Source organism: Ambystoma mexicanum, chromosome 9 (genome assembly GCF_040938575.1).
Source record: "Ambystoma mexicanum isolate Mex_15411 chromosome 9, UKY_AmexF1_1, whole genome shotgun sequence".
Classification (NCBI taxonomy): Eukaryota; Metazoa; Chordata; class Amphibia; order Caudata; family Ambystomatidae; genus Ambystoma; species Ambystoma mexicanum.
In genome coordinates this window covers 802,913,929-802,940,659 of record NC_090931.1, presented here as the reverse complement: position 1 = coordinate 802,940,659, position 26,731 = coordinate 802,913,929, and the positions used below count along the sequence as shown (strand labels likewise).

General features: G+C 47.9%; 1 protein-coding gene across 5 annotated transcripts in view; it reads right to left on the bottom strand.

Moving 5' to 3' along the window:
* NCKAP1 (NCK associated protein 1) overlaps positions 1 to 26,731 on the bottom strand; it is a 1,877,983-nt gene that overhangs the window by 1,396,265 nt on the left and 454,987 nt on the right. For all 5 annotated transcript variants that reach the window (XM_069615779.1, XM_069615776.1, XM_069615777.1 and 2 more), the window contains 2 exons: positions 19,702 to 19,758; positions 13,847 to 13,943 (listed from right to left, as the gene is read on the bottom strand). In XM_069615779.1, the coding sequence (XP_069471880.1) occupies positions 13,847 to 13,943; positions 19,702 to 19,758 (154 nt within the window). The remainder of the gene's footprint in view (positions 1 to 13,846; positions 13,944 to 19,701; positions 19,759 to 26,731) is intronic.

Genomic DNA, 26,731 nt, shown 5'->3' with positions numbered 1-26,731 from the left:
CGTATGCGCACGACGAGGCAGCTATTCCAGGACGTCAGTTCAAGAGGATGAGAAAGGCGGCGATAACCGAAAGGATGACAAGGGTGGAAGTACCCTTGCCCTATTCGACCCAGACCAGCGAAGCCTCTGTAAAAGGAATCATAAAGCCGGGAACAACAGCTAGCATGTGGTGTACCAGTTTTCCACGGTGCACGGAGCACTCCTACTCTGATAACCAAGTCAGGGAGGGACGCTTGCTAACATGGTACTGCCCATGACTCCAGAGACAAGAAATACCACGTGTTTCATCACAGACGGTGAGTCGGAGGGAGAATCGATAGTAAACGGAACTGTGTTGTGCGAAGTTTGCAAAAGGCAACATAATGTGAATCAAATAACAAAGACTTTGTGTGTTATCGAACTGTTGAAACAACCCAGGGAGAGACCAGCTGCAGAGTGGTCCGGCAACAAGTGAGCCCTTATTCGAAAACTACAGATCCCAGGAGGCCCTAGGAAAGCCGACGCAAGAGGACAAAGTGGTCCTTCAAGGCTTAAGTAAAACCCACTGTACAAACGAAGGTCTTTGACCCGGGGTGACATGGACGAGAGACCACGACAGTCCAGGGCTACATCGCGCAGCATAGGTAACCTGCAGGAACAAAATGGAGCATCAGCATTAAATCCTCCCCTTCAGCATAAATCACAATACTATGTAACATTTCCACAGAGAGAAAGTTGCCCTCCCCCTCTCACCACAGTCCGAACCATCCAAACACTTGTTTCATAGAACAACTGTGACCCACAGCAAACATTTATAAATTAACTCTGCGCCCCACTGCCCACAACCCCAAACCATGTTCAAACATCATCCAGACATCTGGAAACTTCGTCAGGAACCTGACTTGGAAGGCGGAACAGAGCCATAACGCCAAGACACTCTCCCTCCCAGCTCAACACCTGCAAACCAAAACCAAACTCCTCCCCAGACAACCACATTCATTCCCCTAGGACACCTCATCAGACACAGCTCCAAGGGAGACCCCACTACAAAAAATGAGTTAACACTCCAGACCTCAGATGACTCAAGTCTTTCTAATTGGCCCCTTAAACCGCTTCCCCTTGCCCATCTTGCGCTATTTCAGCAAGGGCAACTGGTCAACCCCCTGACTCGAGTCCCGGTCACCCCTGGTCTCCCCCACCGGCCCCCCTGGATTCAGCAAGCTCTCTGCTTCCTTCAGTGATCGGACCACTCAGCGCCTCCCTAGATGTGTGAAATAAGAGTTCAGTAGGAAAGCCCCACCTATAGGGCATCTACCTTGCAAGCAGCCACTCAGTTAGCGAGCTCAGTATATTCCACTTCACCTGGGTCGTCAACGCCAAATCCTGGTATAGGTAAAGTGACATGTTGTGAAAGGATATGGACTGCAAGGGTCTGGCTGCAGCCATTATTCATTCCTTAAGTTTAAAGAAGTGAACCCATGACAGCACATCAGCAGGCCTGTCCTGGGTCGAGGTAGCACGAGTCTTGGTCCGGTGGGTCCTATCAAGTTCAATCTCCTGGTCCTCAAACAGTTCAAGAATGAAACGAGAGACCAGCCACAAAGCTGGATAGAACTTCATCTCTCACCACTGAGGAGATGCCCCGTATCCGGATGTTATTTCTGCGGGAACGATTTTCCCCATCCTCGTGTTTGTCTTCCAGGGCCACACAGCAGGCTTCCAAGGCCTCCAGTCAGCTGGAGCACTCACTCACCTAATAAGACTGCTCACACATGGTATCCTCCCACCTTAGACACCCTGTGCTTGGTCTCTGAGGCTCTTATCCAGTGCCAGGATCTTGTGGGAGAGTTCCTCCGTGCTCTAGTGGATTTCTTTACGAATTTCGGCCAACAGATCCTGCAGGTCAGACTTGGTGGACATCTTCAAAAGCATAGCTGGGAGAGGGTTGACCCCATGCACCTGGGCCTTCACCACCTCAGAGCGCTTGTTCTTATCTGTGGATTGCAGCATTGTGGAGATATCCCCTTGCTTTGCCGTCTTAGGAGCTTTAGCCATGCCAGAGCTAGGAATCAGCAGGCGGTCAGAACCACCGCGCTGCACTACCTACCCCACCAAGGGACCAAAGGTGTGCTTCCAGGGTGGTGCTCAACAAGCCAGCACTATTTCAATTTGACAGAGTCCGTGAGTGATGCAAACCAGAGCGCAGCCGGGCCAAGAAGGCAATCAGACCTAAGTACAGGCAGGGGCTGCAAATACACACCACAGGGCACACTGAAGGCGGCTCCGATACAGGTCATCAGTCAGAGCTGCAAAACTAGCACACTGCTTCCCCGTTCACGCCCGCACCTGGCCCGGGGCTGCCATCTTCCCGCCAGGCCAGTCACCCTCCATAGGGACCAATCCTCGGGACGCTGACACGTCCAGAACTGCAAACTCTACCCAGCAGTGGCTGCAGGGTTCAGGGTTACCACCACTCCAACCTCATACGTATTGGGCTGCTAGGAGAAAGCTGCATTGTGTTTTTCCGCCCTCTCGATGCTGGAGACACCCAGGCAGCCATCTTCCTGATGGGGTGCCTTGCCACCCCCCCAGTAGTTTAATTTAATATATGCAAATACAAAGAGAAGATGCCCAATTCATCCAATAACAATATAAAAGAACACCTCAACAAATATTGTATGAATGAAGAAGACTTAGTGTTTTGCATATCCACGTGATCCGGCCTTTTAAAATTTATAAAAATGAATTGGCCATAACGAAGATTTATATATTTTTATTTTAAAAAGTTTTTATTTTGCACACATGCAACTAATTATTTTAATTGGCTCATATGACAAAACATTTTCTGTGTATAAATGTGTGTGCGTTCTTCGGGTCATGCTTCTTGTGCCACACATAAAAGTGGCTGCATAGGAAACTCCTATGTGACAAATACAGGGAGATTGTCATCTCTCCCTAACTGGATAACCCGCCTTGGGACTAGGGAGTTGAGCCTGCCATGCTTGACACCCCCCTAGGGAACAAGGTAAGCAGGATCCCTCTTGAGGTGACTCGGACAGGGATCCCAAAAGTCACCATCCCCCTTCCACAGTGACTAACACCTTTGCAGCGTAGCTAGGGGCTAGTATTTACTATAACCCAATACACCATTTTGTAATAGCTGACTTTCCGATGTTACCCGTCTTCCATAGAGAATGAGCAGAGCCCCCTGAAGGAGGGTCCCATGGACAACCAATCAAAGGGTAGTATCAGCAGGCAGCGCAGAGCTTAACCGTGCCAAACAGGAAGAAGGTGTGCCTGCGAGAGAGAGAAAGAAAGAGAGAGAAAGAGAGAGAGAGAGAGAGAGAGAGAGAGAAAGAGAGAGAGAAAGAGAGAGAGAAAGAAAGCTGGTGTCAGCATCCCGACGGAGGGCACAGAGTGCTGAGCAGCGCAGCGGAAGGTCAGTTAGAGCATTCTGGAGAAGCTACAAGAGCGACGCAGGAGTGTCTCAGAGGACCAACACAGAGCCCAGCTGAATGATTGCTTAAGTGGCCAAACCTAGAGTAAGAAGATGCAAGAAAGAGGCAAGAGGCCATGAAGGACAGGTGCGAAGCCCAGCTGAAAGGTTGCGTAAGCGTCTCTGCTCAACACGATCAGCTGCCAGAGCGAGGAGCATGAGGATCGACCAACCAAAGGGGAGCACAGCAAAGATGGAGACATATGCGCAAGAGGCTCTACAACCGCTGGTAAAGCGACCCGACTAATTGCCCCTACCGCGGAGCACTGCGAAGGGAAACAGAGGGTGGCTCCAGTGGAAAGAGAGAAAGGCAATAGAGTGGAGAGAAAAAGAAAGAACCCCAGAGTGGGGAGTGCGAAAGAGAAGGGCCCCAGAGTGGGGAGAAACAGTGAACACCCCAGAGTGGGGAGAGAGCGCGAATAAACCAGAGTGGGGAGTGTGAAAGAGAGAAGCCCCAGAGTGGGGAGAAATAGCAAATACCCCAGAGTGGGGAGTGTATAAACAAGGAGCCCCAAAGTGGGTAGTGCATGTAAGACAAACCCCGGGGGGGCGAGACCGGGAATACCCTAGTTGGGGACGGAGGAGGGGGGGCAGTGAGGAAGAGAGGAGCCCCAGAATATGGGAGCGACTAAGAGCCGCAGAAGGGGGTTAGGTGGAGAATGAACCATGGGTGGGGAAAAGACAGAGCAAGACCTGGGCTGGAACACCTGGAGAATCGCCCGGCACCTCAGGAACTGTCTTTACTGGACTGGACATTTTGGCAAAAACCTTTATTGATAGGGAGAAGGTTGAGGTCAGGAACCGGTTGCCATCCCCTAGGCATGATAGTTCCACACAGGCTTTCTGTTTTGTTTCATATTTTTCTTTTGGGAAATAAGGACGGTGATAAGTTAGAGAAGGATACTGGACAGAGAACCGATATTAATTTACAAGATCTCCTGACAAGCACCTTTTGACATTCTTTAACAGGATAGGATTTGAGCTGAACAGATAGTCTTAGGGAAAGAACTTTTAGAACCGGACAGAAAAATAATGAAACCTTTGAACTATGCCTCGTTGTCTGAGTCCTGATTCTGACCTACCACACTGCCCACAAAATAATGCACCCCCGGAAGAGGATGGTGCAGCACCACCCAAAGGTAAGTGGGCTGGAAGGGCAATCAGGAGAAGAAAAGGAATGGGGCACTGGATGGCAGGGAGACGGCACTGGGCTTTCAAGGGTGGGCAAGGGGTTATGAGGGTGGGTGCCTGGTAGTGCAACACCCCTCATGAGAGGGACAAAATGTCTGGTTGTTTCCAGGTAGAGGCTACACCAAAATAAGGGGCAGCGTAAAAAAGGGAGCTTTATTTTAGAGCCAAAGTGTCAGATACAGAACTGTATAAATGGAATCAATTAAGATGAATGGTTATAAATAGCTTTCCTCACAGAACCTTGTTTGTTGCATACAAAAATTAACCCATAACTCAGGGCGAGTATGATTGCTTTGGAATTTTAATACTCCATTTTGAAAAATAACGTGCGCTAAAAAGTCGTGGAAAGTGCAGTGATTTGTCGACCATTGCCAAAACTGAAGGAGCTGGCACAGGTGCCTCTGCCTCAAGCACTCGGGCCAAAGCAGACTGCCTCGGGTTCTTAGCAAAGATGCCCCTCATTCGTCACCTGAAGTCCTCCCACTATTATGTGAGGAACAGTACCCTAGATGCCTGGAGCGGGAGCGGCTGCTTGCATGCCTGGAGGGTGACACAAGTAGCTGAACCTCTTCAAGTAGCTGAACCTCTTGCACATAATTCTTTTTCTTATCTCTCCATCACAAAAGCAGAAGTCTGCTCTTCAATCTCAGTGACCTGTGACTTCTTGGAGAAAGGTTCTGGTGCTGTTGAACTTTGCAGGAGTGTACTTCCCGTCTTTATGGAGAAAGGTGCCACGTTTTGCAGCACATTCCTGGAGGCCCTTCGAGTTTATGGAATTACAGAAGCACCACTGCCTTGACCCACAGAAATGGTTGCCTACCCAAAAACCTTAAAAGCGACTCAGGATCCTTATAAACAATAGGCTTACCCCGGAACCATAAATCGATGCTCCAGTAAAGAAATGCATATACCATCTGACCAATAAATCCATTCATCAACTTCCTTCAAAGGACCATCAGCATACTATCATGAGGTATATCAAGAAGAAACAACTATGTCAACAGTATCTATCGCAGCATGCCACATCAACTCAAAAAGAAACTTTTATGTATCCAGCACACAGATGAAAAACGACTCCACAGAATCAACAGGAAAGAACATCACCAGACCCAAGACTAATGACAAAGTCAAAAAAAGAATTCACTTCAAAGCACTCACCCACACATCCCTTCAGGGCTGTGGTGCCAAATTCATTCAAGGATAGATCATGCAAAACTAACAGGTTTACTGTGATTTATCAATGATATATTACCTGAGGCTGCACACTACACGATAGAGGCATGAAGGTTCGGCTTTCTCTAACATGGTGGCCAATCTGTGGGACACTCAGCCTAAGAAAATCTGGACCATTCAGGATAACTTTCAATTCAGGAAAATGCTAAAGCCTGGCTTTTTAAAGCCTCATCAACTAAGATACCACCTAGCAACCAGAGCCCCCTTTAAATTTGCATTCTACACCAACCTGCAGCATGGCCTGACTCCATTGCATATCCTCAGGATTTCAGACTTGTTCGAACAACCAGGCAATGCCATTCTGGCTCTCTCTCGTCGACAACCCACAACACAGTTTATGCCATATTCTATGTCGTGTTCCCAGTAGGCCCACAAACCAATGGACTTACACCCACAACAGGCCCTCACCATGTGCCGCACCAAGTTGAGACTGGCGCCCGTGCATCCGTGTAATCATAGGCAATGAAAGAATATCTGCTCTCAAAATCTTTAACTATAGCCTACCCACTAAATTATGCACTCAAACATACTAATGACACAAACCAACAGTGCCACTCTCACACATGTTCTTAAAAGCCCACCCACCAGGCATCAAACTTAACAGTACACCTCTACAACCAACTTACAAACCGCAGCCCTGACCAATGCATCCTAGCACCATGGGCACGTAAAGTCTCCTTTCTGGACGCTACCGCTTCAATGCTCTTGACACAAAACACCCAGAAACTCACGCAAATGGATCAGTGAACTTCTGGTCTGCACACACCAATACATGAGCAAAACTATCTTGCATTTTTTTGCTGTCTCCCTCCACTAACAAAATTCACTCACTATCTTTCAGATCTGCCAGAGCAAATGGCAGTGGTATGCAGCATACAGGTAAATAACATAAAATGATAAAACAACTTGGCTGATACTAGTTTCTAATGTCATGAAGGAGAAGGTGAATCTGGCGTTTATCAAGGTTATCTGATGATACAACCCTGCACAGCGGCTGGCTGACAGTGCAATAATAAATTATACTGAATTACTTTTTCAAAGCCAACAATTGGAGCGAGGGGGTAGGCTGCAGGAGACGTTTTGCCTGTTCTACAGAGAGGAAGCAACAAGTAGAAACACTGTACTTCTGACTGTCCTATCGATAAAACTAATATATATAAATATATGTATGATACATTACTCACCATAATCGTATTTCTGATGCTTGTATCTGCTTAGATTCACATGCTATGCATAGGCCGACATCTAGTGGAAGCTGCAGAGTATTACAGTTGTTTTCCAAAGTCGAAAAGGGACGTCAACAAGGCGTGCCAGAAATACTATCCCTAGTGCGACGTCCACTGTACCCATGATCCCTCACATATAGAGGTGCCTCAGATAGTTTTGTTCTGACATTAGGTTGCATGAAGTGTCGTGTGAGTACAGTTGTATCCAAGCAGATATTTACAGAAAGCTCATAAAACTTCAATGCACCTTCTCCCAGGGGAGGAAGGGTTGACGCATGTGAATCTAAGCAGATACAAGCATCAGAAATACGATTACGGTGAGTAATGTATCCCTTCTGAGGCTTATGGAATCTGCTTAGATCACATGCTATGCATAGATTAGCGAGCAGTGTTATGAGAAGGTGGCGGGTCGTGAGAAGTAGCAGCGGCAAATAGATGTTTTAGAACCACTTGTTCCACCTGTGTATCTGTCTTGGAATGTGTGTCAATGCAGTAGTGCTGAGTGAAGTTATGTACTGAGCTCCATGTAGCTGCCTTGCACATGCTGTCTAGGGGGACATTTGCAATAAAAGCTAAAGTAGCGCCAGTGCTCCGTGTGGAGTGGGCTCTTGGTGTAAAAGGCAGTGTCTTGTCTGATAATGTATAGCATAATTGTATACATCCGACTATCCATCTGGAGATAGCGTTCTTTGAAATGCGTTTTCCTTCTCTGCCTGTAGCTATGGAGACAAACAGTTGATCAGTTTTCCTAAGCGGTCTGGTTTTATCTATGTAGTAGAGAACCGCTCTCCTCACATCTAGTGTGTTGAGTTTAACCTCAGATGAGCTAGTTGGCTTCTGAAAGAAGGCTGGAAGCTCAATGGATTGGTTTACATGGAATTTGGAAATGAATTTAGGTGAGAACCTAGTATGAATACGTAAAACCAATTTATCTTTATAGATAATAAAGAGAGGGTCCTGCACTGACAACGCTTGGAGTTCGCTGACTCTTCTTATGGAAGTATTAGCCACTAAGAAGGCAGTCTTGTAGGTAATGTGTTTAAGACTAGCTTGGTGCAAAGTGCAAAGGCTCAAAGGGGGGTCCCATGAGCTTTGCTAGTACTACATTGAGATCCCAGCCTGGCAGGGGATTAGAAATTGGATGGTGGAGTCTTTTTACTCCCTCCATGAATGCCTTAATAACTGGCACTTTCCAACACAAGACTTTACTTTGAGGGGTGGTGTAAGCTGATAAAGCTGCTTGGTGGACCTTAATAGAGTTAAAGACTAACCCTGAATCTAACAAGTGGAGCATATAATTTAAAATGTGAGATGGTGTACATTCTATGGGGTTTCTTTGTTTTGACTGCCACCAAATGACAAATCTTCACCACTTGTCGAAATAACAGTGTCTAGTGTTTGGTTTCCGTGCCTCCTTGAGGATATCCATACACCGCTGTGGAAGATTAAGGTGTCCGAACTCTATGACCTCAGGAGCCATGCTGCCAAGTTCATGTAGTGTGGTTGTACCGTTGTCCCCCCGTGTTGGGTTAACAGGTTGATCTGGTACGGGAGCTTGATGGGATCACACATCGCCAGCTTGCGCAGATGTGGTTATCACAGTTGTCTCGCCCACATAGGAGCAACTAGGATGGCCGTCATCTGTTCTGTGTATTTTGTTCACTATTCTGCCGATTAATGGCGTCAGGGGGAAAAGCGTAAGCAAATTTCCCTGACCTGCTCATCCATAGGGCGTTCCCCTTGGAGTCTGGTTGGGGGAACCTGGACGCAAGGTCTGGGCATTGCTCGTTTTCTCTTGTAGCGAACAAGTCTAGTGAAGGGTAACCCCATTGAGAGAAGATGTGGTCTACAACGTGTGGGAGTAGTTGCCACTCGTGTTCTTCTGGTAGTGGATCTCTGCTGAGAGAGTCCGCTAGAGTGTTGAGTGCCCCTAGGTCGTGTTGGGAGGACAGAGACATCCCACGTCTGAATGCCCACCTCCATATTTTTTTTGCCAACCTATACAGATTTGGAGTGTGTGCCCCCTGTTTGTCGGTATAAAACATTGCAGTGGTGCTGTCTGTTAGGACTTGGACTGACTGGTTTGTCAGATGTCCTTTGAAAGCTTGTAGAGCCTTGAGGACCGCTAATAATTCCAGTAGGTTGATATGGTTCTGTGCAGTGACTTGTGTCCACAGACCGTGTGCTGTGTGGTGGAGGTAATGGGCCCCCCCACCCGAAAAGTGATATATCTGTTGCGAAGATCGCTAGCGCTTCCGGTTCGTGGAAGGGTTTCCCAAACAGCAGATTTACTCTTGACCACCAGCATAGGTTTTGCACAAGAGTAGGCGAAACGACCACTAGATCGTCCCACTGACCACTTGCCTGAGACCACTGTTTCGCCAACCATTCCTGAAGTGGTCGCATGCGCAGGCATGCGTGTAGGACCAGATGAATGCACAATGCCATCATGCCTAGTAAACTCATCGCTTTGTGTATGCTTATCTGGAGACCGGCTTGATACTGGGATATTTGCTGAAGCATGTTTTGTACCCTTTCCATGGATGGGAAGGCTAAGCCCTGTCTTTGTATCTAGAACAGCTCCTAGGAACTGTTTTGATGTGTTTGGTACCAGACTTGACTTTTTCTCGTTTATCGAGAAGCCCAATTGGAAGAGAAGGTTTATGGTTCTTTGCGTGTTTATCTTGCAAAGCTGGTAGGTTTCTCCCGTGATCAGCCAGTCATCCAGGTAGGGGTACACTGGGATAGTTTTCTTGCATAGGTGTGCTGCTACCACCGCCAGTACTTTGGTGAATACCCTTGGAGCTGAGGCTATCCCGAAGGGCAGCACCTTGAATTGATAGTGCTGGTCTGCTACTCTGAAACACAAGAACCTTCTGTGCGCTCTACATTGAAATCTGAAAATAAACATCTTTCATGTCCAATGTTGCCATGTAATCCCCCTGTTTTAACAGTGGAATTACCTCTTGTAGCATTGTCATACAGAATTTTTGTGGCTCGACATATTTGTTTGCAGCGCGCAAGTCTAATACTGGGCGCATGGTTAGATTTTGCTTGGAACAAGGAAGTACGTTGAATAGATACCCTTGTTTACCTCGTTGGTCGGCACAATCTCGATGGCGTCCTTGAGGAGTAGCTCAGCGATTTCTTCCATCAAGATGAGCTGCTCTTGTCGATGACTTTCTGCCGCGGGGAAGATTTGATGAAAACCCCAGGAGTTCGATGCAATAACCTCCCGCTACCATAGATAACACCCACTTGCCTGTGGTTATCCCCCCCTTGTGTGGGTGAAGTTTGCAATCCATCCCCTGACTGGTGAGGAATGGGAGGGGACCTGTAGCAGGGCGTCATTGTTTGGAAGGGTTCCTCCACCCCTGAAGGGGCCTCTCCCCGACAAAGCCTCTGTGCTGGCCTCTAGGATAACCTTGGGACACTTGCTGGTTGTTATTCCATGAAGAGCTCTGGATCTGACCATACCCGGAGCCTCTGAGAATTTTGGCCGCGAAAATGGCGAAAATGGTTACCCACTCTTTGTCCCATCTGCTTATTGGTAAGTTAACCAAGGGACTTGAGAGTGTCAGTCTTCCTTGGCTGATTTCCGCGCATCTTCTACTGCTTTGCTAAATAAAACATTGGGTTCTATTGGCATGTTGAGCAGGGTAGCCTGTGTTTCTAATTTAAATCCTGACTGACGAAGCCAGGCATGGCACTTGAGGATAGTGCCTTCTGCAATAATGCGTCCAGCGTTATCTGCAGCGTCTAAGTTAAGTAGATTGCTGGCCGTAGCTCTGCCTTCGGCCGCTACAAGGGCGAGTCTTGATTTAAGGGGTTCCAGTGCCGAATCCACCAGGGCCATAACCTCGTCCCATCTAGTGCAATTGTGACTTGCCAACAGCATGGAATTGTTAGAGATTCTGGCTTGATAAGCTGCAGAAGATGCTATCTTTCTCCCCATTGTGTAGAGCTTTTTGCTCTCCTTGTCTGGGGGAGCTTCGGAAGAGGCCAAGGGAGTGCCATTCTCTTTTGAGTGGTAGTGTCTACCAGTGAATGCTGTTTGAGCTGCCCCCTTATGTATAAGGGGTCAGAGGGTGCCGGGCGGAATAGTTTTTCTATTCTATGATTCACTGCCCTAGTTTGGTTGGCCATCTCTAGGGAAGGTTTAATCCTTCTCTGCACAGATTTTAGCAAGGGTATAAACTGTGTGACAGCCTTCTTGTCTCCCAGGATGTTCGACAAAATCCTTGTCCAGCTGGGTTTCTTGGGTGTCAATGCCAAAATGTTCAGCAGCCTTGAGTAGGATATCATTAAACAAGGGCTGGTTATCCCCTGGGGAATCAGGGTCTTGTGGGACTGGAGAGTCCATAGCAAAGACCACGGATTTGTTGTCATCATTATCATCACTGTCCTCATCCCAGACGTCATCCTCATCATAATATGTATCATGGTCTAGATACTCCTCCGCCTCTGCATGTAGGTCATAAATACCGGTGGAGATGTGTGCCTTTTTAGTAGATGGCACATCATAAATCTCAGCAGGGGGGGGGAGAGATCTCTTCCCTGACGGCTGGGAAGACGTGCAGGGCTGAGAGGCTACAGGTGTAGTCTTGGAACTGGATGCCTGAGTGGTAGAGGGTGTATTTATTAAGCTTTCAAGAGCCTTGGGGTGCTCTTCAAAGAAGTTCGCAAAGAAAGACATTCCGCTCATAACTCTGTCTATGTCCTGGGCTGACCAGTTGGCAGAGCTTTGGATGATCCCAGGGGAAGTAGTGGCAGGAGTGGAGGGTGTAGGCAAATCACTGTCTCCCTGTTGCACCTCTATCAGTATTTCATCATGTTCTTGAGAAATGTCCTCCGCTGGAATTTCATCAGGCTTGTCCTTACTTTTGACCTGAAGGCTCTTATTCTCATCCTTCTGGTAAGAATCCCTGTGATTATGCTTATCCTTGTGATTAGGGCTCTTTGAGGATTACTTTTTTGAACTAGAACCCTTAGTTAGACCGTTGGGAACATGTTTCTTTATTAACTGACAGTCCTGATCTTTAGGCTTCCCCCCAGGTGTGGGTCGAGTTTCGGCACTCGAAGGGCCTTACCCGCGTCTTTCGATATCTTGCAGTCAGTAGAAAGGATCTTCTGCTCGGCATCCTTGGTTTTATGGGGCCTGTCATGAGGCAGTTGAGACTCGGAGTGCCCAGAGGACAGCAAATGTAAAGATTTGGCCTTAGACGCCGACTCTCGGCATGTGTGAGACACATCACCGTGGGGTATGTCTTTGGTGTGGGAAAGTGTAGTGCCTTTGTCGCCGGGTGTCGTCCCCACAACAGAACCGCTGGTCTGTCTACTAGGGTCGGGCGCTAGCACTGGGGAATGAGAAGGTTCCCCATCACCCTCACCATCAGAGAGGACATCGCTGCTGCCGGTGTTGGAGTCTCCCTCTACGTCCCTGGCAGCCTCGACCTGCATGGCGTGGTAGGCCCAACATTTTGTCCTACGGTCTGTAAGGGTCTTGGGTCGAAGCAATTTACAGGCTTGACAGTGAATCTCGTTGTGGTCTCGATTAAGACAGAGGTTACACACTCTGTGCTGATCGATCCATGTATACTTTTTGCTACAGGACAGGCAAAATTTTAACGGTGCCCTCTCCATGTTTGGGGTAGGCAGCAGGGCGACCAGGGAAAGGGGTGGAAATATACATTTTGTAATGACCACACCCCCACTCTCCCTACTGTAAGGGCCTAAGCCCGGTGGGCCTTCCAAGGCCAATAGAAATCCGTCAAAAATCTTCATCCGATGGTTCGTCTTGTCCTTGCTGAGTTCTTCACCGCGTCGAGACACGGCGGTCGAAAAGGACAGGAAGAGTTAACTATTATTAACACTTTTATAAAGTCAATGGCGTAAGCCGAAATTGCACTCCGCAATAAGCGACCGCTCTCAATGGCGGAAAAAAACAATCTGAGGGACCTCGACGCGTGAGGGATCATGAATACAGTGGATGTCACACTAGGGATAGTATTACTGGCACGCCCCGTCGACGTCCCTTTTTTCGAATTTCGAAAACAACTACTGTAATACTCAACAGTTTCCACTAGATGTCGGCCTATGCATAGCATGTGATCTAAGCAGATGCCACAAGCCTCAGAAATATATATACACAACCAAGTTGTAAAAAGGCTTGTGATCATGATAATACAAAAGTATGTTTGTGAACCATAATTTAATTTAAAGGAAATCAAATAGGATGCAGGAATAAAGTCCTATTTTCCAGGCAGACATCAACCGTCTTCTGCCCTGATAGTTAATACTTTTATTTTATAGCCCTCAATCACTAAGCTATATATTTCTATAAAGCATATTGGGGTGTTCTTGATGTTTGTCTGGTGTAGTAGAGAATGTCAGATTTCTTGAGTAACCATGTTTTGGGTGGTTTGGAAAATTGCAGAGTGAGATTTCGAACAATCACAGAATACTGAAAAATAAGCACTTGCAGGTCAATGCACAAACACATGAAACAAACGGTTGGCAGTAGAATGCCAGAGTAAACACACTTATTGAGAGACTCAGATAAACGCTCTCAGACTCCTGTATGACAGTACTATAGGACTGTTGCAGTGCATCAAAATCCACATCTCTCAAGAAATCCGTAATACAACTAAAACAAAAAACCATAAAGAAGCCCTGAAACCAAATGTTAACGTATGATAAAATAGACATTATAAATATTTACCTTGGGACCAAGCAAGCCAGGCTGGTCAGAAAGAACAGTGGCCAGCTCCTTTAATGCAGAGCGTAAAAACTTGCGCCTTTCCCGGTGTGTCGCACCTCTAAATTATGAAATAAAAATTAAATTATGTTCATATAGGTAATCACCAGTTAATTGTCCACCATTAAATTTGCTTCATAAACATTTAATAATGCCTTTGTTAAACCCCAAAGCAAGCTGCTAATTTGGGTCTGTATTAAAGCTTTTAAAATACAACTGAACTGAAATTACAGCGATCGTAATGGAAGAAAAAATACACCAAAACACAAAACAATTAGTGACATTTAGACAGATCAGGAATACATGAATGTATGGAGCATCAGCCTACAATCAAATTGGCTTTTAAAGGGATGATGAGCATAATCTTTGACGAAGAGAACTTGGAGAAACAGACTGCAAGAATGTATTTGATAGAACATCAAAAGAGCAACATTTTAAGGGTTATTCTAAACCATAGGTGATTATCGCAACTGCAGAAAGTACAAACTGAAGAGGATCATTTACTTTGTCCATCTCCTTTGTGCCCAGTTATACTCCTAGGGTGATATATGATATGATATATGGCATTTATAACGCGGATTTGGTGGATTTATGTGGCCATCTAGGGCAGAATTCAGATCTTAAGGTATTTCAGAGTGACCTATTGCCTTTTGGACAAGACACAGGAAAATCAGGGGGAGCCTCCTTGCAGAATGTGTCTGACCTGGCACTAGCTAACATAGGTGCTTTTACATAGTGCAATGATAATCTGGCACGCAAACACGCAGGAACTGCTGCAAGATGACTTGCAGCAGGAATGACTCAAGAAAGGCTGTGTACATTACTCTGGCATTATGATCGGATGAAAAGCCCGCCTGCAGCAGTTTCCTTCCGGTGTTCACGTCTGAAGGGAGATGGTTTGTAGAAAGTCTTTAGTGCAGCCATTTTCCGGGATCGGCCTGTGGTGGGCTCCTAGAGCCAGGTATGACACTACCCCCCCCCCCCAGTCTTGGCCCTACCCATGAAATCTCTGGCTCCCCCAACTCCTGTCCAACCCAAGCGTCTGCTTTTTTAATAAAAGGTAAAATTGAACATGCCAGAAATACTTTGAACCTACATCAAGTAAATGAGTTTAATTTCCCACTGTGGTCTGCAGCATCGCATGGCGACCAGGCTTCTCATAATCATGTTTCTGAATAAGGTGGAAAAGGGGAGCGTGAATTAAAAGGAGTATGGTTGCTTCTCTGTGTCCAACAAGCATTGGCGTACCAGCCAGCAACTAGAGAGGCATGATAGGGAGTGTGAAAACATAAAATACCCCCAACCAGCCTGGGCTGCGAAGTGTGCAGTGCAGGCTCATTATTTCAGACACAGCCCGGCCCTCCCCAAGCACATGGTTGGATGGTACTTTATAGCTAATTTTGTACATTTGGAGAGAGTGGAGTACCACACACTGAAGTACCTGATCTACCAGTGGTCGAAGCTACTATTCTTGTTAATTAGAACCCCACTTGACTTTCACCTACCTTTACTATTACTGTGATGGTCTACTGTCTGAATGTAATGCACACTTGCATAGTGATCAGTCACAGAAGGAGTCATCTCAAATACTGTGGCCCAGGCAGGGGCTACTGGACAACTTCTGTCCTGTGCATAGCCGCCACAGTTCCCAGTACCATGAATGACACCTCGAGCCAGCCCCGTTTTCCCCCACTGCATGCTGGGACTTTTAAGCCCATCATACAATAGGGAGAACGAAACGTGAATTTTCAGCATGCAATTGGAGAAACAAATCAGGACTAAGTGGCACGCATGGAACTGGGAAACTAATGACAGCCATGCCTGTGGTGCCCTCAAAGCGAGTCCCACCCATCACTGGTAACAGTACTCCTGCCTGCAGACTGCAGTGCATATCATACAAAACTGGTGGCAATCGGCGATTGGTATTATATCTGACTGCATTTATAACAAATTACTTTGCCAAGAAGCCAAGAGTGATTAACCAAAGCACTACACGGTCAGGATGATACATTCACATATGTTTTACAGCGTGGCCCAGCACTCCCCATGGAAACAGACAGATGGTGCTTTCTTCATTACACTCACAGTAGACAGTCGCAATTTACATGCCTCCCCTCCCACGGAGGTGGAAGGCCCAGGGGCATAAGATGGGAGGTGGAAATTGAAGGGGAAGCAGACATGGGCAGCACCTACCAGGTGCCTGCCCATTAGCACCCAGGTGAGGAGGATGGGCCATAAGGATCCTGGGACAAAGGAGTCCCAGACTCCTGGGTGCTCCAGGCAGCAAGAGGGTGACGGGGCAGGTGACAGCACAGCAGTCCCTGACACTCGCATCAAAGGCCCCACTCACATCCGGATGGATTAGTTCTTCAAAGGGGGCTACCTGCCCTCAGGCCAATTTTGACCTATATCTGAAGGGGACAAGGTAGCGCCCAGCCATCTTTTCCCCTGTCCGCAGCACTTGCAGGAGCAGTGCCTATGGCCGTCCTCGCAGCAAGAAGCAAAACTCATCCAACAACCTCCCTCCCTTTAAGTAGACATACTACCGAAAGGTGAATAGTGGATAAATAGGACAGGCACCAATTACAAAATATAAAATTCACAGAATAGAGTAGGCACCAGTTAAAAGGGTATTCATTTCACAGGAATACCCAAAGAAAGAAGTTAACATATGCCTCACTGTATGCCTCACTGGAATTTAAGTAAATAGCCAAACCACATGGGCAGGTTGCCAAACTTGAGGTAAAGTTTGATTAAAGCTGAAGCCCAGTAAATACCTCACTAGAATTAAGTAACCAAACCACATGGGCAGGTTGCCAAACCTCATGTAAAGTTTGATGAAAGCTGAAGCCCATTTATCCACCACTAAGGAGGAAAAGGCATAAATAACCAAAAAGGAAAAAGCCTCACAAAGCAGAACAATATTAAGACAAGGTAAACTGGCCAGGTTGAGGAAGCCAGTCGGTAAATATTAACTAGCTACTAACGCCTCACAAGAGGCAAATTAAAAGAAAACATCAAGAAAAGGAAGGAAACGGACCAAGGAACTGGAACTATCCACGCCGCCTTTCAAGGGGCCAATCATAAAATAGGATTACTTTTTTGATATACGCCTCAAAATGAGAAGTTTCATAAAATCGGGCTAAAGGCAAAATGCCTCTCCAGGATGCATGGAAAAATAACACCCCTCAAGTGGACAATCCCAAAAAAGGGATGATATATCAGAAGAAAGGCTAATAATGCCATCACCAAATAGGTGTAAAACACATAAAGCAAAGGGAAAAGGCAAATGCCTCACCGGGACGAGAAATCGAAAGAAACTTTGAAGGAAGATGAAGGACGCAGGCGAAGCAATGAAGTCATCACTTAAATAAAGACTGCATTTGAGAATGTAACCCAAACACAAAGAATATAAACCGGACACGGCTCACACGCTGAGTCCAGGGAATGCCACAAGCTTTTGTATGTTGGGCGGCAGGGATCAGCCTCGAGTTGGCCCTGCGTGGGAGTAGGGTCCCCACTCACCTGATCCCTTGTTCCCCAAAATATCTGTTTTGTTTTCATTATGTTTTGTTGGTTAGTTTTCTTTCCACATAAGCTTGTGTTACAATAAAGCTTGTGGCCGAAGCTGTTCCACCTTATCCTCTTGTCAGGCCTCATCATTCATTATGGCCCGTTGTTACACCTTGCACCCTTCTCCGCACTAAAACACTTCCAGGCTTGTAGCAAGGCAATAACTCAGCGCAGCAAGGCAGGCCTCTGGCTCAGACTGTGATGGTGCTCCAGGCTGCTCTTCAACCTCCAGCTCGCACTAGCGCCCGGCGACCCCCTGCCTGCAGAGTAGATTGCAGTACAGTGCAGATCAGACAGACAGTACAAGAGTGAATGGAGTAATCATCAATCAGCGATTGCCAACATCATGACATTATCAGCATTTATTATAACAGGTTACTTTGCCACTAAGATAGGAGAAAAAGACAGACTTGCAAGAAAACCTCACAATGCCATTTTTCCTAGGGCAGAGGGGTCGGCTGTTGCTGACTGCAGTCTGACTTGGAGACCCATTTCGTTTTGTGACTCTCTGGCCGTCCCCAATCCCATACCTCTCGACTCACACGCTTTTGGCGGGTGTCGCCCGCCACTTAGGCAGCTCTCTCACCTGCCAAGCTTGCTACACGCCCATAGGAATCAATGGGCTTTCACCCGCCAAATGTAAAATCGGGTGCTTTCACCTGCCGAAGGACCATGAAAGGTGAGAGCTATGCCAATCCCTCCCGAACGGTACCAGTTGCTGCAGCCGCCGTCCACCGGTATTATCAGGCCCCATCTCAGACTGAGGGGAAAAACATGAATTTGTCCGTCAGGATGCCTGCAGCTCATGCAGAATGTAGCAGCGCTTTGTAAGAAATGGCCACGTTAAGTGCCAGTGTTCTACTACACAATGCACAGACACAGGCAGCGTCGCCAGTCCCTCCAATAACGCACCTCTCCGACTCCGCTATGAGACACTAGTATGGTAGTCTACAAATCCAAATTGAAACGTTTGTTTTTCTAGTGGATCGCGTGACACACAATGCAAAAAATAAATAAATCACAGAACACACAATGTAAAATTAGTCAACAACCCATATATGCACGCTGTATCATACCCCCACAAACAAAAGAGGCCCAGTGTCGCTGAAAAGTACTGGAAAATCTCCTGGTATCACCGCACAGCACTGCCTCTGTGTTGTAGAAATGTTGTTGCGGTTACAAGATGTTCTATGTTGACCAATATGTTGCGACTGTAAATTGTTTACTAGGTAATCTTTAATAAACCCACCCAACCAGAGCATTTTCCTTTTTTTAAATGTTTTGTTAAAATTTCAATTAATTGACAACAGATTTTGAGCTACCATTTTCATCGCTTCAATCTGCTCATGTAGCTTAAACTAGATTCACTTAAATCAGAATAATAAAAGGTTACTCTAGCATTTGCTTAGATATGGAAACTGTTTCAAATACTCTGCATATGGCAACCTATAGAAATCAGGGATATTTTTAGAATGTATATGAACACTTTCAGAGATGGGATGGTTTCCGAAATTCCCTCCTGCCCTATTTAGGATGTGTATATACATCATAATAGCACTGACAGTGTTACTTGACACAACTTGTATTTACATCCAGTGCCCACATTTCCTTATAGCTGCAGATGTCAGGAGTTCACAAAATCTACATCTACAGTTCGTTCATCAAAACCAGCTTTGTTCCAACTCATCAGTTGAAGGACACTTTGCACATAAATAACCATTCATTGGGTTGCTTTGAAAAGCTCTTGGGATGACTACATTGACAATCATAAAATATAATAAAAGGCCAGACGTATGTTTGTCTGATGCAGTCATGCGCAGTAGAGACTGCCCGCTTCACCTGTTGTCACTGCTAGAGGGAGCTAGTGCCTTAGAAATACAACCAAATATACCACATAGTGTATTGACACTCTGAGACTCTCTCTCCTCGCGCACTTTGGCCCATATACACAGGCTTTCGCACTAGTAGTTTATATTTGACATTCTGTAAAAGCATGATCGAATTCTGGTGAGGCCAACTCAGCCCCTTCATCCTTCTGAGATCGATAAACGAGTAACAACTTCGGTTGGGTGATAACAGTTTATCATGATCGGCAACCAGACACAAAGGCACTAAAGCAGATTACAAACTCAGATATAGCTTTATATTCCTTTACAATTATAGACGTGGTAACCAATGGGATTATTATACCAACTCCCTTCTGATATCCCAGACCACACTTGCATTTACATTATAGAAGTACTTACGCATGGGACAAAGCATTTTCTTTGCATTCACGGATGTCATTGATGCGCTTGTTGTAACTGTAAACAAAAATTATAAGAATGTCACTTACTGCAATTTAACAGATTTGTTTTGATAGATTGCAAGAACAAATTGCTATTAGTGGTGCTCCCCATGCATCCTTGTGGTCAAGAGTACCCCTCGTAAGGACACCTTAACATTAAAAAGGTATACAAACCTTGCCATTGTACTGAATATGCATCTGAATATTTCACAACATATACTCCCACATCATGAAGATCTTTCTCCCCCTCTACCCACCCCTGCAACTTGTGTTTTTGGTTGAAAATTAGCCATAAAAGAATGTAGCCCAGCAGAATTACACATAGCACTGAATGACTTATAGGAAGAACTAGTGTAATTGGGTAGGCAACCAATTCTTTTTGTTTCTGTGCACACTAATGCAAGAGAACAGCAAGCAGTAACCCAGTGGAGGCTATGCAGCACAGGCACAAACAGCAGCACTTTATCCTGGAATCCTGGAAACATATCTGCGTTGTGTAACAGAATAGGCATCACTATTGGGCATGTTTTGTTTTAAGAGACTGCATACAAGCATAATGAATGATTATAAATAAACTGAAAAGAGTAGAGCTGCGTTATGAATGTTTTTCTTTTTGCACATTTACATACATTGATTTCTATGGGACCCCATTCTCTTTGCTTTTAAACCCTTGATTGACTTTTACAGTTCAGTAAAAGCTTCTGCCTTACTTTACCGTTCTGCTCTGTCTTGTGGGGGAACTGACTAGTCCCTAGGACTGTCAGTACTTATGATTCTTTGCATGTTTACAACTGCACACATCACATTACAGTGAAGTGCAGTTAAAATACTTTGTATCCTTATAACTATTTATATAATTGCTATTTGGTTACTTTGATAATGTGCCTAAGGCAAGCTGGTGGCAGCTGTGTGATATTTACAGTTTGTGTTCTTTTTCTCGTGCACTTTTGCACTTACCACAAATGGCTACTAAACATGGCTAGCACCCTAAAATTGCCATGTTATGCGATTTTTCACCTGTTTGTCCATAAATGATAAGTTATTCGCCGTAGTGATTAATGTTCTCCTAGTCCATAGTCTCCATTCCTCCATACTGTGTGGGCATCTCTCACTAGGGACGGGAGACAACCTTTTCATCCGAAAAAATCTTCTTCCCTTTAAATTTAGAGGGGCGCTGGGGCGCGGCCCTGGGAGCATGCGCTGCCCTGACTCCGTCCACCGATGCCATTCCTCAATTCCCTTTGACACGTCGACAATATTACTATTGCCTAATGACACAAGTTGTATTAGGGGAAGGATGGGACGACGTATGGAGGAAAGGAGACTATGAACTAGGAGTATGTTAGTCACTACAGTGAGTAACTTATAATCACTACTACGTCCTGTGCCCTTTCCTCCATATTGTATGGGCGATTACAACTGAATGTAGCCGCAGGGTGGAAAGGGACACTCCTAAGCAAACAAGTTCCTTAATACTGTCTGCCCAAATGCCGCCTCTGACCTGGAGCCGGCATCCAAGCAGTAGTGCTTGCAGGAGGCCAAAGGCGTGGCCCATGTAGCCGCCTTGGTAATGACCTGCCTCGGAACGTGCCCCTGGAACATGACTGCCGTGGCCTTGGCTCTGATAGCGTGGGCATGCATATCTGCCGGGAGTGGTTTGTGCTGCCCTTCATAGGTTTCCTTGATGGCTGAGACCATCCATCTTTCTATGGAGGCATTGGATGCCTGATAACCTGGCTTTGACCCACCGAAGGTGACCAACAGAGCCTCCAATTTGCGGAAAGCTCTTGGTTCTGTCTAGTTAGAATTTTAGAGCGCGCCTAACATCTAGACAGTGCAGTAACCTTTGAGCATTGTCCTTAGGGTTAGCGAAGAAAGTAGGTAGAAGTATCTCTCTTAGGTAAAAAGGCGGGGTGAGTTCTAAGCACCACCTTGTCCTTATAAAAAGTAGTGTAAGGCTCTGAAGCCACCAATGCCTGGATTTCAGTGATCCTGCGTGCAGATTTAAGCCCCATCCAAGAGGGCTGTTTTAATGGTGACTAGCCTGATGTCCGCGGATGCCACTGGCTCCAATGGTCTATGCGCCAGGGCGCCCAAGACTACGTTGAGGTCCCACACTGGGTGTGGCTTCTTGATAGGCAGGTAGAGCCTGGTGAGGCCCACCAGATGTCTTAACCACCGGGTTGGAGGATGAGAAGACCCCCTCCTCCAAGTTCCGGTAGGCTCCGATGGCTGCCAGATAGGTGCGGCACGTGTCTACTTGCACCCCCCAAGTGTGAGAGGTGTGCTGAGAAGGATAGCATGTCGTCCAACGTGCAGGTCCGCGGATCAACCTCCTTTGATTCTGCCCAGTGACAAAACCTAGTCCACTTGCTTTTGTACTGGCTCCTAGTAGCATCACTCCTAGTGCCCTGTATGATGTCTAGGTTAGCCTGTGACATATGCAGGAACCACGCTGCGAGGGCTAACTTCTGGGGGGCAGAGTGGATGACCGTGCCTCCCTGCTGAGATAAGTGAGCTGGGCCCAGCGGAAAGTGCATCAGGGGCTGATCCGAAAGGCTGAGCAGTTACAAGAACCATGGCATTGCTGGCCACCAAGGAGCTATCAGAATGATACGGAGGTGCCGGGACTCCCTTATCTTGCAGATTACATTGTGTACCAGTGGAGTGGGAGGGAAGGCATATGCGTTCATATCGTTCCACTGTATCTGCATCGCATCGCCCAGAGAGCCCCAGCCCTGTCCCTGCCAGGACGCGAACTGGGAACAACTCCTGTTGGACCAGGTGGCAAAGAGATCCACATGAGGATGGCCCCATCAGTCGAAGATCCCCTGAAGGACCTCGTCGTTCAATTGCCACTCGTAGTTGTTCGCACCCAGCCTGCTGAGTCTCTCCACCTCCAGGTTGGACTCCACCGGGAGGTGGATTGCTGCATGTTGTTCACTAGAGCCCACTCCCAAATGTTGACTGCTAGAGTGCATGGGGGATTAGGCGGTGGAGAACTGGTGCCACCCTGCTAGTTGATGTAATACATGCTGGTGGGGCTGTCAGTTTGAATGAGGATCACCTTGCCACTGATCAAGGGGAGGAAGGCTTTGAGACCGAGCCAGATGGCCATCAACTCGAGCCAGTTGATGTGGGCCTCCTGCTCCTGATGGGACCAAACCCCATGGACACTGGCTGTCCAAGGTAGCACCCCAGCCCTCTAGGGAGGAGTCCGTGGTGATGGTATCCTGCGGTGCTGGTTCCCGGAAGGGCCTGCCTCCTATCCTGGTGGAGATGAAGTGGAATACTGACCAGCTCCGCCTGGGAACCCCTCTCCTGACTCCAGGAGGCTGCGAAGTGCAACTGCAAGCGCTTCATTTTGAGCCTTGTATATGGCACTGCCAAGAGACATGCCCCATGATGGCCAGGAGGTGTTGGCACCACCATGTCGAGGTCACTGCTCTGCTGAGAAAATGGTCTGTGGCTCTCTTGATGGCTGTGATCTTGTCCACTGAGGGAAAAACTCTCTTGGAGCTTGTATACCAGATGAGGCCCAGGAACGTTAGATTCTGTGTAGGTTTCAGCTGTGACTTCTTGAGATTGATGGAAAATCCCAACTCGTGTAGAGTACTCATGAAGGCGGAGGAGTTGTGGTGGACTGCCTCCAGAGACCCTGTCCTAACGACCCAGTCGTCTAAGTATGGATAGATGTGGTGACCTTGGGCCCTGAGAAGGGCTGCCAACGCGTTCATCAGTCTTGTAAAGACCCTGGGGGCTGAATTGTGTCCAAAGGGTAGAACCTTGAATTGGAAATGAAAGCCGAAAGGACCAATGTGGCTGCCAGATCGGGACGTGTAGGTACGCATCCTTCAGATCCAGGGAGCAGATACAGTCTCATAAGCACAGTGTCTCTGCTGTAAGCACTGGGGTAACCATCTAGAACTTTTGAAGAGGAAGGGAAAGGTTCAAGGTGGAAAGGTCCAACACAACTCTTAAGCCCACCTGGTTCTTCTTGTGTATGGCGAAAATCTGTGAATAGAAGTCCAGACCCCGCTGGGAGGCTGGGACTTCTGCCTCTGCCCGACTCTCTACAAACAATCGAATTTCTGCCAACAGAGTTGCTGTCCCAATCTGTAGGAGTGGAGGGGAGGAGAGAGGGGAAGGAGGGATAGATAGACGGTAGCCCGTGGACACTACTGAGGGGATCCAGCATTGGGAGTGAAGGGCAAGCCTGCCCCCCACAGGAGACACGTGGACTTGGATGGGCGTGTCATGCCTTTTTTCCATCTGAGGCTGAGGAGGGGGACTGAGAAAAGCCCTTGTGCGCAACCTTGCTGATGGCTCGAAGACCTGTCCAGTTGCTTGGACCGTCGTTCCTGGAAGCCCCGGAAACCACCGAAGGACCGACCTTTGTCTGAACGTTAGTACGTCTGGTTGTATGTTTTAGGAGTGGCCTTAGTGAGGATGGATAAGGATTTGGCAGCCTGAACTGTTGTTCTTATCCAGGTCCCTGTCCGTAGTGGAACTGAACAGGTCGCCACCCTCAAAGGGAAGGTCCAGTATGCGTTCCTGGACGTCTGGGTTGAACTTGGTCACCCGTAGCCAGGCCGTCCTCATGTCCATAGCGACGCAAATAGCACGGCCAGAGGTGTCAATGTGCGCCACTGTGGATTCCATAATGTCTTGCGCTATGATTTTGGCCTCACCCAGCCACACCTTGAAGCTTGCCTGGCTCTGTACAGGAAGTTCCGGAAGGAAGTCTGCAATTTCCCACCAAAGTCTCTGGTTGACAGCGGCGAGCATAGGGTCCGCGCATTAGACTGACGAAGATGCAGGGAAGCGTCGTAATACATTTTCTTCCCGTATGCTTCCAGGATCTTCTGCTCCTTACCCAAGAGTGCAGAGGCTGATGTACTCGCAGACAATTGTGAAGCTGCTGTGACGATCACCGAGGAGTGTGGCTGAGGATGTGCCGACAGCAGGAGGGGGACCCCTCCATCTGCCTTAACTTGGCATCGAGATGCCGGTTGGCTGCGCCAAATGGGGTTTAAGACATCCCTTTCTGGCAATTGCCACCACGTCCTTTTGCATTGGAATCCCCGTTCTAGCCACGGGGCGTAGAGTAGAGTGAGGACCTCTGCTAGGACCGCCACCTCCGGTTTTTCCACCTCAGGCTGAGGAAGCCCCAATTATTCGGCCAATCCAGCCAGCTGCTCATGGAAGGCCTTGGCCGACGATGTGTAGGGGTCCTCCTCCTCATCCGTGTCTACCAAGGTGTCCTGCTGGTCTGGTGCAGCTGGAGGAGTGCTGGGTGCAGGTGGCTGCAGCGTACTGACAGGGGCCAGCGCCTGTTGTGGCGACTGAGACTGCCAAAACCATTGGTGGCGCAGGAGCCAGCGTGGTGGGAACTGGCAAGGGCAGCTGGGGATGCACCATGGGTGGAGTCGCTGGAACCACAGGTGGAGTGGCCGTGGGTGCCGGCAGCAGAACTGGAGGGAGCATGTCCCTGATCCTTGAGGATGACGCCCTTCTGTGGAGACCTCATGAGGGTCAGACACGTTTTTTAAAAACCTGTCTTCTCAGGCCGGTGGAGTGCTTGGAGGCGCAGGCATGGGCTGAGACCTGGACAGTCTGCCTTACTGTCTGCGGGGTGTATGTGCCCAGCGACGATGATGGGTATGCCATAGGTCACGTGCCCTGTGAAGACCAGTCCCACCTGGAAACTCGTTCCCCTACCTGTTACCCAAAGGGGGATGGTGTCGGGTGAGCCGCCATTTTATCTGGGCCAGCGACTACCTTGTCAAGCTGCATGCCATGTGCCTGTGTCGTGGTGCTTACTGCGCTGGACACAGCCTCTTCCAAGATTCTTGACAGTGGAGGTTGAGGCCTACCCTGCACCTTAGGACGATACCTGGTAGGTTGATTGCCCTCGGCTTTGTCGCCGGTAGTGCTGCGTATGTCTGGTACTAGGGTGTAGCCCTCGGGCATAGAGCCATTAATAGAACCTTACGATCCCTCAGCTACATCACTGGTAGGATCTAGTGACCCCTCAGCCTGGCGGCCGTTAGTTGTAGCAGTTTCGGTCCCGCCCCAGTCCAAGAACCTGAAAGGTCCCTCCCGCTTGTGCGCTTCCCGGAAAAGGAGTCGCCTTTGCGGGGTGCGGATGAGAAAAGTGCCCTACCTTGGGCCTGGACTTGTGCTTCACAAATTCCTTTTAAGTTCTCCGGAGGAGACCTTCCGAAGAGCTCACTCCACCAAGTTAGCCTGTTCTTCAGAGGGCGTTGTGTCAGCGCCTCACACGTAGAGCAGCCTTCCTAACCGTGGTCGGGTCAAAGGCGGCAGAGAGCAAAGAGTGTGGGGTAGGATATAGGGAATAGCCCCTCGCAGGCTGAACACCTGCTGACGTTGTCTTGCCCCCGGGGAGTAGCATGGCGTCGGAGGACAGAGGTATCTGATAAAAGACAAGAAAGCAGAAGACAAAAAAACACTTCTGTGGGGAAGAGCGCGTGAAATTACTCGGCCGAAGGTCTAACCCAGGAGCACTGGTGAAAGCGGTGCATTCCCATTGATGCGAAAAAGGGGACTGGTGCCACTGGGCAGTCAGGGGAGCGCATGCTCTCAGGGCTGCACCCCTGCACACTTCTAAATTTAAAGGGGAAAAAAATAATGTTTCTAGTGAAAAAGGTTCCGTCTCCCGTCCCTAGCGAGGGACGCCCATACAGTATGGAGGAAAGGGGGACGGGACGTAGGAGTATGTTCATTCGCTGTCTTCGGTCGGGAACTGCTTTTTTGGAAATCTATTTTTTCCGGCGAAAGCAGTGACTTTCTCGGGCAAAGGGGGGTGGGAGGAGGGGATGTGTGTGTGTGTGTGTGTGCGTGTGCGCGTGCGTGCGTGCGTGCGTGCGTGTGTGTGTGTGTGTGTGTGTGTGTGTGTGTAAGAGAGGGAGGGGCTTCTTTCTAGTCCCAATACACATCCACTGGTGACAAAGTATGTTGCTAGTCAG